General features: G+C 34.6%; 1 protein-coding gene across 1 annotated transcript in view; it reads left to right on the top strand.

Annotated features, from left to right (window-relative positions):
* Positions 1 to 5,459: 5,459 nt before the first annotated feature.
* LOC150079900 (CD151 antigen-like) overlaps positions 5,460 to 12,807 on the top strand; it is a 62,598-nt gene continuing 55,250 nt past the window's right edge. The window contains exons 1-2 of the mRNA XM_090383274.1: positions 5,460 to 5,582; positions 10,100 to 10,291. Of these exons, the coding sequence (XP_090239400.1) occupies positions 5,460 to 5,582; positions 10,100 to 10,291 (315 nt within the window). The remainder of the gene's footprint in view (positions 5,583 to 10,099; positions 10,292 to 12,807) is intronic.

Genomic DNA, 12,807 nt, shown 5'->3' with positions numbered 1-12,807 from the left:
CTTGTAATATGGTGCACTTTCTTTGGTCAACTGATATTTATTATTATTATTTGCTATATGGTGCAAGGAAGCCTGAGGCTTATGCTGTACCAGCCAAAAAAAAAAAAAAAAAAAAAAAAAAAAATCTGAATCTGAAAAAGAATCAGAAGTAGAAGGGAATCACCAAGAACGAGAAGAATGATGATATTCAGCTCAGACCCTGGGTGTGCCAAGCCCATACTCACCAGATGTGAGCCCCTGGGGTATTTTGTTCATCATTACTTTTGTTTTAGTCATATTCATCTTTAGTCCGAAATCCTTATTAACTCTGCATAACTGACTAAGATTTTCCTCTAATTCTTCGGATCGTGGCTTATGATCACAATGTCATCTGCAAATCGTAAATGGTTTAAGTACTCTCCATTCACACTGACTCCTTTCTGTGACCAGTAGAGACTGGTCACAGAGACATTGTCTCTAAGACATTGTCTCCCCTTGTCGAATTGCTATAGCGCCATCTATTAGGAAAGTAATACTGTAGAGTGGTTACACCCGTTCTTTTTACGGAGTATACCTGTCATTAGTATTCGAATTCGGCTCCAAATGCCATTTCTGTTGGACTAATTTAATTTTTAAAATAAGCTCAAGGCCCGTGGCAAACTTCCAAAAACAGTTTTAGGCTATTCGGTTATTAACGATTCGGTTATTATTAATAATTGTGGCATCCTGCTGTCAGAACGAGTGCAAACTGATTTACGTGTGATGGATGAAGTTTTGACAAAAAATATATTGTTTTATTTTAGTTGCCAAATGTTGCCTTTCCGGTTGCAAATATTTTTCACTTGGAATACTGTGCTCGGGGGCGGTCCGGGGTAGGGATAAAGTGGTTAAGCCTCTCTCCCGCTTTTTTTTAACTCCTACGTGATGAAGCATGATACTAAACTAATGCAATCAATGCTCTCAGACATTGCACGCATCGGGAAATGTGACGTACCGAAATGCTAAAATTTTAAACAGAAACAAGATTAAATAAATAATATATACTGTATATATATATATATATATATATATATATATATATATATATATATAATTTTTGTGACACTGCTAATACTTTATAAATATATAGTGTTAGTTTTATCACCATATACAGAAGAACAGATTTTAGTTCTAATAGATCCCAAAGAGTTTCATAACTTTTGTTGGATTTAGGGAAAGATTTTCTTGCTATTTGGAGATTATTTTGCAGTAATTAAATTACATTTTGGAACCAACAGACTATAATATCTGTTTATCATTAAAGCAGGGCTGGACTAAGGTATTCCTGTGCCCCTGGCAGAAAGATTATTTTGGTGCTCCTTTGCATATCCTAGAAATCTGTGTAAGGGTGCCGACCCTGAGCTATAATCAGCTTCTGGTACCACTGTAAGAATGGCATCCTGGGTGGTTGCTCTGTAAGCCCATGCCTTAATCTGGCACTGCATTAAAGTTAGGTGTTTTAATACTTTAAAATTGTGTACCTACACCATGCCTTTCACACAATATCTATCTGTGTGAAAAAAAAAAAAAAAAATATATATATATATAATAAATAAATAAATAAATCTGCAGCCATTGTCAGTCTATTGCAGGATGGAGGCCCCTACTCAACAAATTATGTTGAGGACCATAATCTGCCATGCTGGTCGAATGCAGGTTGCCAGATTGACCATATTTAGCAGTCGGGTTTGAACCCCCATCTACTCAAAGTCATGTGTAATTGCACTTCTGCTCCTGACTATTATTATTTTATTTATTTTTTTTCTCTAAAGTTCATTCCAACTTTATATACCAGTTCTCATTGGTTCTGGCCTTTGTAATTTGGATGCCACAATTCAATTACAATGCTCAAACTTATAAGGAGTGACCAGACAGACATTTTGAAAAACTTGTTTATTTATTATTTTTTTGGAGGTTTAACAGTTGGAATTTTCACTTTGAGTACAATATCAAGAAATAAACACATTAACTGGAATAACATTCTAGTTGTTCCCACTCAGTTTCAGCACTGCTTTCAATGAAGGCTGGATACTTGACAGGGGTAGTTGCCCAAAACCCCTGCACTTCATCTGATTAAGAAAAGAGCATTGTATGTAATTCACAAAAGAATGGCCAAACAATGGTATATTTATAGTACTAAAAATTAATAATAAATACAAATATTTTAATTAATATTTTTAAGAGCTTCCTCAAACTGTTTTAACCCAGGGACTCTATGAACTTTTCATATAGTGTTCCTACTAACTGAGGTGAGCTTCACAGTATTTTCACCTATCCCTTTAGCTAGCCACTTGTGTTCATTATTTTTGTAAATAAGATCAGAAATAGTCTACAAAATACCTATTCCAATATTGTGTTCCCAATGCAAGGAATTAATCTGCTTTATTGATACTGATTTTCCAGACCACATCCAGCTGGGGGGGGGAGAGGCTGTGGGAACTAAAATCCTCTCCTGAAGAAAATTTATTTTATAATTATACTGCTGTGTGTTGATATTTGCAAAAGTGACTGGTGTGGATTGTGTGAGCTACCCCCAACCATAAACAAAATTTATGGGTGTGCCCATAAATTTTGTTCATTTCCTGCTAATGGTATCATGTTACTGAGAAAGGAACCAATAATCAGATAAAAAATAAAATAAATAAATAAAGTTATTGAAAAACTACAGTGTTGAAACCAGAAAGAAGATTTAAGTAGTTTAGAAATCTTTTTCAAAATGTGATCCATGTTAGAAGAGGTTGACATCAGCCCCATCAAAAGAGGTAGACAGCATTATGGAATCTGTATCAGACTGTTTACTGATGCTGTTTAACTGAAAAACGTTTGATAGGCTTTTAGCTTATGTATGGATGACTGACTTGGATTTTTAACACTTGTATTGACAAAAAACTAAGAATTGGCATTGTTTGAACATAAAGCCCAACACTGAAATATATCTAGAAGCTGATATTTCAGTTTATAGATATAACTGACAAGTCCATTCTTCCAATCAATTCTCAAGAATAGTTAAAAGAATAGACTTGTCAAGAAGAGAATTAGCCCACCCTATTGGCATATAGGAGCAAATCATTTGCATCTCACATCCTGTTTGAATTATGGCCCATTACACATCTATAAAAATGCACCTTTAAGGATTTAAATCCTTCTGATCTTGAATTATGGGCTGGGCCAGCTTAGAAATTGTTGCGCTCAACTTGGATTTTTTTTTTAACTGGCAAATACTGGTTTGAACAGTTTATCAAAGATTAATTACTGGTTAGAGCCTGAATGTATTCAGATACCAATATACAATTTTTTTTTTCAGTATTAGTAGTGGTAAATGATGCAAGAAAGCAGCATCAGGAAAAAAAAGAAAAAAAAGTGGATCCAACACTTTCTGTATCATCTGTCCATCTCTTCTAACAGTTTGTATAATTCTTCCTTGAATTTTTTCAAACTACCCACTTCTACAACACCAGATGGGAATTTGTTCAAACAATCAACCATCCATGGCTAAAGGCAAATTTCCACACATGTACCATGCACCCATACTTCCTCAGTTTGAATTCATGCCTCCTCATCTGAGCAAGAGGAAGTATTACATCAGCACTGAACTTACTCAATCCATTCAAAGCCTTACACATCTCAATCAGTTCTATGGACTGCAGTGCTGATATTAGGCACTGCAGTCTGTAGAACTGAAGTCTTTCCTGGTAAAGGTACCCTTTTGTTCCTCTCCCTAATGTCACTACCCATCTTTGCACCACCCATTCCAACAGATCGACATCCTTCCAAAAATGAGGCCTCCAGACTTGTATGCAGTACTCAAGATGTGGCCTGACCATTGCCTAATACAATGGGTCACCTTATCACTGCTGGCAAAATTTCTAGATATCATTGACAAAATTCCATGGGTTGCCCTGGCAGCCTCTGCACTGCTCAGAGAACACCATCTGACTGAAAAATTACTCCAGGTCTTTTTCATTTGCCACTATCCTGAGTGTAGTACCACACAGTTGGTTTATTTATCTGGGGTTACTGCAATCCATCGACATGCTAAACTTCAAGTGCCATTCTTATCCCATCAGCCTAATTTTTCTAGATATTGTTGCAGTAGCTCACCCTGATTACTGTCATTAACCACCATGCTGACCTTTGTATCATCTACACACTTAGACATCAAGCCTGATATTCTTTCTTCAATATCATTAATAAATATAGAAAACAACATTGAGCCTAGCACTGAACCCTGGGGGCACTCCACTAATGGCATTACTTCAAGAAGAACTGCGCCCATTGATAACCAGTCTCTGTCTTCCACCATCCAACTAGCCATTTATCAAAGCAGTAACTTGCTTGTTTGTCACATTAGTGACAAACAAGCAAGATAAGATGAAATATAAGATGATAATACAATGAAAGATAAGATGCCTAAAGTGGCATTTGGAATTTTATTTAATCCTGATTAAGTACCATGTTATCCTTTTTTCATAGTGGAAAAAATACTTAATACTACTACTTTTCCATAGTGTGAGCATCATCGTGGAAGTGTGGTTCTTCATCAAATTATTGAAGAGTCTTAAGTTTGTACTGCTTACAAGGGTGATCATATGGGAAATGGACTTATCGATTTTTATGTGTTCAAGAGTTTTTGTTTTCTATAGAGATAACTATTTTTAAACAATATTACTATACAAATAGTGTATTTCATTAAGTGGAATTTTTTAAATGGTGATTTGTTTGAATAAGAGTCAAAGAAAAGGGTGATTTGTGTGAATGATTAATGTATTCTTCCAATTACTACTATTGAAATATTGGCTCTTTATTGATGTTATCAGTGTGACTAATTGCAAATTAGTGTCTGGAGACTAGGCACTTGTGAGGTGATCTGATTGAGGTGTATAAGGCTTGAATGGTTTGAGCAGGCTCAGTGCTGACAGGATACTTCTGCTTGCTCAGAATAATTGCATGAGAGGACATAAATATAAAATTGAGAAAGAGTTGTAGGATAGCTGTGTGGATGTTTGCCTTTAGCCAGTGGATGGTTGATTGCTGGAACAAACTTCGAACTGTCATTGTAGAAGTTGATAGCTTAAATAGATTCAAGGCAGAACTAGACAAACATTTGGAGCGAGTGGATGGGTGAAATGAGATGGTTTTTTTTTTTTTTGGCTGATGCTGTATAAGTTTGCTTTTTTTTTGCATCACATGTCTTTACTAATGCTAATGCTGATTGTGGACATTTGACTTATAATAGTGATGAAGCATCAAATATTTAAAATAAAAATAAAAACAGTTATAACATTTGGTTCCATTACAGTTTCAGGAATATATTATCTTAATCATGCAAATTTTAAATATTTGAATTCTTTGTGTTCATACTTGATAAATTACCAGCTATTCTCAATTAATTATCAGTTATATCATTTATCTCTTCCTCAGTGTGAATGCTCAGAAATAATATGTTCTTATTTTATTTACAGTTTAATGTAATTAGTGATAGGGTTGCAGCACAGCGTAATATCGACAGTGCTGATTTCAAGTTTTATATGAAATGGCTCTTCTGTATCAATACTGCATTAATGGTAAGTAGCTTATAGTTTAAACATATTCTTACACTTCCTTTTTTTTTTTTTTTTTTTGACAGCCTCATTGCAATCCAAATGAATCTCCTGGCCCACTCCTTTACTGTGATTAAAGAAATGTGTCCGAGTTGGCCAGATAAAATCATGAGCTATTTTTATTTTCCTTTGAAAATTAGAAAACAAGTATGGATTGATTTACACATTACTGTAGTGTCTGTACTATATGATTGTTGTCTCAGTGCCTTTAATGGCAACATTGGTATTCACACATTATCATATAATGCTGTATAATATCAGTGTCAACCAATCTCTCTCTCTCTGATATGTGAGTCAGAAGCACATATACTAGTGTTTTTTATAACTCTAGTATATACTAGTGTTAGATGAAAAATGGCTACATTTTCAACAAGAGAACTTGCTATGATTGCTTTGCTTTTGAAGAAAGATGATGACAGTAGCAAGAAGAAGTGCATTTCAGTCCATTTATGCATTTGCAAATTTATAACAGAAGGATACAGTCAAAATCAGAAAACATTGATTTAATCATACTGGCTGTGTGTTTTTTTACATAATTTTATTAAAAAATAAGATGGTACTTCAGTAATTTTATCGATAATGTTCTATTGATAATGACACATCAGCAGCTCTTCTCCATGACAGTTTAGTGATTTTGCCACATTACTCATTTGGAGAGGTTTGTATTCAAATCCTCTCACAGACTTGAGGAATTCTTAAATGGCTCTTCAATTGGAGTTGAAGTTAGCTGATCTCAGGCAAAGGAGTTTGATTTTTCCCTGTGAATTTTTATCAGGGTTTTCAGTCTGCACAACTTGTAGATCTGCCTCTGAATACATGCACACAGTGCAGTACCTTAGATGTTAATGCACTATATAGATAATAACCAGTAAGAGCAAGTCTACTCAAATATATTTAGAAAATATGCCCATACAAATAACCTAGCAAGCATTTTCTGTCAGAGAAGCAGTCAAAGCATTTTTCAGTTTTCATGGAAAAATGCCAATACAGTAAACCCCTGCTATTCGCGGTATCTGTATTCATGGTCACTGATTTAACATAAAATGAAACCTAAAAAAATGTGAATTTTAAAGCGCCGTGAACATTTTCCGCCATAAAAAAACATGGGCGTGGCTAAAATTATCTTCTCCCGGTCAAAACAGCACTGTGGGTGGGGAGAGAGGGGTGACAAAATCGCGAGCGTGGATGTTTCTCGCTAATCCTTGTTCAGTATGTGTTATGCGCTTGTCATGGAAGGTTTCGTCGTTTGCTTTTAATTTATATGCTTATAAATTAAATAAATTTATCAATTTATAAATTGATATGCTTACAAAAGTGATAAATCTACCGTTTTGCAGTGTAAAACAGACTTTTTCGAGTGTGTTAACGGAAGAAAGTGACTTTATTACGGACAAGTTCTTTCTAACCCGTACAAAAATATGGCTACGAATAACAAGGGAAATGTGAAAAGATCAAAGAAGGTGATGATATTAACGAATAAAATTGAGTTATTAGATAAAATTTCTAATGGTGAAAGTGTCTCCTCAGTGGCCAAACATAAAATCAATGAGTCAACGGTACGATCAATCAAGAAATCGGAAGAAAAAATCCGCCATAATGTCGTGAAAACGCGCTAATTGCTTCAAACATTTGCTCTGTAACTTGTGATGTTAAATTAGAAAAAATGGAAAAAGCTTTAAATCTGTGGATTGAAGACCGAACTCAAAATAAAATTCCGTTAAGTTCACTCATCATTTGTGAAAAAGCAAAACTCCTTTATCAACACTTTAACGAAACTGGTGATAGCACTGGTGGGATAAGTTTTTTAGCTAGCAAAGGTGCTGGTTTGAAAGATTTGTTTGAAATTTCTAATAAATATTACATTTAATATTAAATTGTTTCTTATTTTCATTTCGATGCCTTATGCTTGCATTTCACTATGTACTGTCTATGTACATAGTCATATTATGAAGGTACATATAATACATACATACATACATAAAATTTTAGACTAGTTTTTCTTATATATTTCATACTTTGGAACGAAACCCCTTTATTACTATGGGAGCCATAACTCAGTATTCGTGTTTTCGGTATTCATGGCATTTCTCAGGAACGTAACCCCCCCCCCCCCGAATAGCGGGGGTTTACTGTAGTAGTCAGTAATAACAGTGTTTCTGAAAAGTGTGACATTCATTTGTTTCCAAATCCTCACCTTGAAGTTGCTGTTGAGGTAGTTAGGATGCAAGAAATCATGCAGTTCTAAATTCAAATGAAATCAAAATTTATAAGATAATGGTAATTGAATTATAAACAAAATAATAGAACAGCGAAAACTTTAAAATATCATTGCTAGTGACTTCTTGAAAGTATACAGTATGGACATTCTCTGTTGCTGAATGCCAAGCTGGATGTGCATAAATGCATACATTGAAAGTACCATTGGACAATATTAAAATAATGGCACCATCACATACAGTACCGATATGGTATACAGATGCTATGGTAATGTGTAAATCAATCCTTAAAATAAATGAGAGAATTGTTCATTACATTGCAATGCACAATTCTCTCACTGTACATAATTATGCAATTAGTAAATTAATAAGAGGAGTTTACCTCAATATAGTACGTGGAACACTTCTGTATGATACCCTCCAGAAATTAAAACGGAAAAAACTAAAAAATCGACAACTTACCGGTACATTAAAGTAAAATATTCATACTATCTAATTAATTATCAACGTAGAACATATTGAGTATCACAGCTCTGATTCATACTATATAATTATGCAAGTAACAGAGCCAATGTTCATTTAGACAACAGATGGGTTATTAGGGCTGATATTTAATAATGCTTGCCCAGATTCTGTTGCATTTATTGGATTACCTAGTAGTGTTTCAACTTGGGGGTGCAAGGGATATGCAGCCCAGGTGGCAAAAAGTTAAAATCACCCCCTTCCCTTTAGTTAGAGTTGTAATTGGTACGAGGGGTGGAAAAATTTTACTGGCACCCTGGCGGCAAATACCCTTGAAATGCTCTTGGGATTACCATTTGATAATTGGTGTATGTAAGCTGTTGCTTTAGCCCACATTATGTGCACAATGAGGTGACATAAAATAGCCTCAAATTAGCATTTTTGGAATTATTATTTGAAAACTTTCACCCAGCTTTCTTGATTGATTCTTTCTCCTCCTTTCCAGATCACCTGTCTTGCCTAACTTTACTATGCTAATAAGATTACTTACTCCTAAATGTTTATTTAATGTTATTATTTCTAGAATTTTGAAAATTATTTCACTTAATGTGTTCTTTTTATTCATCCATCTTTCTCTTTCCTCCTTAATTATAAAAAAAAAAAAAATTCAAGAGAATCAGGAATCTGCAGTAGTAAATTTATGCCAAGTATGCCAAGGCCTTTCTTTGACCTTGGCATGCCTTCTAATTTCAACTTTTGTTACATTTATTATTGACAGGTTGTTTAGATAAATCATAATGATGTGAATGAAATGTAAATAGGTAAAATTAGTGTCTGTAAATAGTGATTGCTTTGTTATTACAGTATTTACATATGCCACATGGCCAAAAGTCTTCAGATATTAGCTTTTAAATCAAAAACCTAAAACATTCCTCAATAGAGCCACTTTTTGACCTATATGACACCTTCACCCCTCCTGGGCATACTGTCTACTAAAGTCTAGCAAGTATTGGCTGTAATTTGTCTTCATTCTTCCTGAAAAGCAGCTGCAAAAGCTAGCTTGGAAGAAGGCTGTTTTGGCCACAGCCCAGTCTGGCTCCAATTCATCTCACAAGTGCTTATTGGTATTGAGGCCCAGGCTCTAAGTCATCCAGTTCAACTTTTTGATGTCACTTTTCACGACACAGTGAGTATAACATGGAATATTGCTTTTTTTTTTTTTACATGTAAATTACTTGCTATTTACAGAAAAGATTATACATGGAAGCTTCTTGGAAGGAAACTTTTACATGCAGCATCAGCCAGAAAAAAAAAAAAATTACTATTTTTTATTTTATTAGTCACAAAAGATCTGTGAAATGTGTGTTACATTCAAATTTTGTTAAAATCAAGGAGGAAATAATTAAATTGCATTAAAAAAAGTTGAGCATTACACTGTGAGATACATCTAATGAAGTGAAAATAATTATTTATATATATATATTAGTTAATTTAATAATCAATATAAAATTACATATTTACTTAATTTTCACTTCTTTTTATCACAGAAAATTGAAAGATTCAGTTCATTTAGGGAAAAAAAGTCAAGCATTCCTGATAACACATTTGATTAGAATACATGATCTGACTTGTTTGTTTTGTATGATATTTTCAGTACATATCCTATTGCTCTAAACTTATTGATCACAGTGTACTCTCAAAATAAATGTGAACCTTCCACGTATTCCCATTTGTTTATCAATATCATTATATTAGATGAAGATCTATTTTATTTGTTTTATTTTTTTTTTAAATTTGTTATAGATGATTGCTACAATAGTTTTTGCAGTTGGTGTATGGGGTATTCTGGCTACATCAGAGGAAGATAAACATCTTGGCACTACAGTGTATATTGCTAACTCATCTATTATGGTTGGAACTGGAACCTCTATTCTCCTCTTAAGTATTCTGGGTTGTTGGGGTTGGCAGCATATGCAGCGTGGGATGCTATGTTTGGTAAGTGAGCCATACAGAAATTTCAAGCATACCAGTCTTTTTCACTGATTGTGATAAATTCAATTTAATGATTTTTCTTCTCTATCACTGAGCTTATTTTGTGTATACTAAAATTAATCTTTCTTAAGCAGCTCAAGATACACAGACTAATAGATTAATTAGAGCTGCAGACAGAGGTGAAAGTGATTCTTGCACTACTTCTTTTGGCAAATGCAGCAGACTGGAAAGCAAGTTGTCATGGATTTTGGGCCCTGCTGTGAGTCATCATGGAACAATAAATACATGGGCTGTGTTAGGGTAATTAAGAATAAGAACTTATGCATGTATACTTGCTTGTATGCTAATGCTAGGAGCATTGTAAATAAATTTGATGAATTTGAAGTACTGATTAAGTCATAAAATGAAAACATAGCAGGGATAGTGGAGACATGATGTCACTCAGACATGAGCGATACTGAACTTAAATATGGGGAGTACAATGTTATAAAGGAAGGATAGGAGGCATGGAGCGATTATGCTCTTAGTTAAGGAGCATATTAAATCTAAGGCAGTGTATCCAGTTAGCATGGGTGACTAGTGCAATGTTCAGTCAGTTTGGTATGTGATATAAGTGCAGGAAAAATAAAGTTGAGAGAGTAGGAGTATGTTATAGGGCTAATGATTGATGAGAAATAGGCCCTATTTCTCTGTATGGCAAACAGCTATACAGAGAAATAGGGTGGGCCAGTAAATAAAAATGTCTTATAATGGGGGATTTTAACTTTCCAGATGTTGACTAGAATTTGTGGTTGATCACTCACAGACCATCAAGACTTTTGCAGATTTGTTGGATGACTGTTTTCTACATCAGCATGTTAGAGAGGCAACAAGAGGAAGCAATACTCTTCATCTAGTTATCAGCAGTGATTCTTCATGCATTAAGGATCTGCAGGTAAAAGACCCACTGGATGGCAGCAATCACAGTGTGCTAATGTGGGTTTTAATTAAAGACAACTGCTGTAAAGGGAAAGGCTTTTGCTTTCATAAGGGTGACTCAGAGCCAGCCCCAAAATTTGCTGGGCCCTGTTCAAGGATTACTTGTGGGGCCCTGTGAAAAACTTATACGGGGTGTTTTTATAATAGTAATTTTTAATTTTTTTATTTTTTAAAATTTTACATTAACAGAAATAATTGAATAATTTTATATTATACTGAACAAATATTTTAAATTCAAATAATATTTAATACATTAATCAACAATATTGTTCAACAATTGCAGTCATCTCATAAAAATTGAAACATGAACAAATAATAATAGCAATCAATAATCAATAGGTAGGCTCGTTGATAGAAATGCGGAAAAGACACGGATGGTATTATTATTTGGACCATTTGAGCACGGGGCCCTCTTCGACAGAACTGGTTGAACATGTTTTTTGCCGGCCCTGGGGTGACTACAGAGTTCTCAGACAGTTTTTAAATTGTGTGCATTGGGACCAAATGATGATGTTACCAACAGCAAATTCTAAATGGGAAGTATTCAGGGAAGTAATCAAAGAAGCTATTAGGCATTTCATACCAAAAAAGAAATACTGTTCAAGGCTTAGACCTAAATGGATGTCAGATGAACAATTGAGACATGTGGCAGAGAAGCAAACTGCATGGGATCCATATAAATTATCATGTGATACAGAAGCCTATTTTATATATAAATTAGTCTGTGATCAGGTCACAGAGGAGGTTAGCAGGGTTAAGGCAGATTGTGAGACGTCTCTGACAAAGAATGTAAAAGAAAAGGAGCAAAGACTTCTATAACCAGTAGAAGGAAGGGGTTGAATAACATTGAGCCACTTGATGACAATGGGTTAACTGTTGATGGCCCTGCTCAGGTTGCTGACAAATTGAATAGGCATTTTGCACCTACATTCACACATGAGGAATTCTTTAGGGGAGCAGATGCCAGAAGTTTATCAAGCACTAATAGGGAGCTAAATAATTTTGTGATAACTGAAAGGAAAGTGGAAGAGAAATTGTTGAAGCTAAACATAAAAAAGGCACCTATGGTGGATGGAATCTATTCAATCATATTAAGGGAGGCAGCAAAGGAGGCAAGCAAACCCTTAGCTATATTTATGAGAGCATCCTTGGATTCACAGAATCCAGGAGGTCCCTATGGACTGGAGATGTGCAAATCCCCAATTCATAAAGGCAAATCAAAAGGTGACATGAGTAATTACAGGCTTGTTATCTTAACATCTGTTCCAGGGAAATAATGGAGTCACTGGTTAAAGAAGTAATGCAGAATCATCTGGACAGGAAAGCAATTATACTGCAGTCACAGCATGGATTTGTTAAGGGATGGTCTTGTCTAACCAATTTTATAGGTTTCTGTGATGTAGATACCAGGAACTGGATGCAAAAAATAATTTTTATAAAATATACTTGAATTTCAGGAATACTTTTGATACTGTTGTACATACTAGAGCAATGTTGCATTAAGAGCAAGTTGCTGCAATGGATAAAGGGATGGTTAAGTG

Source organism: Mastigoproctus giganteus, chromosome 10 (genome assembly GCF_048544385.1).
Source record: "Mastigoproctus giganteus isolate SK-2022 chromosome 10, ASM4854438v1, whole genome shotgun sequence".
Lineage (NCBI taxonomy): Eukaryota > Metazoa > Arthropoda > Arachnida > Uropygi > Thelyphonidae > Mastigoproctus > Mastigoproctus giganteus.
The sequence above is the reverse complement of the archived record's forward strand: the minus strand, read 5'-3'. Positions and strand labels throughout refer to the sequence as shown.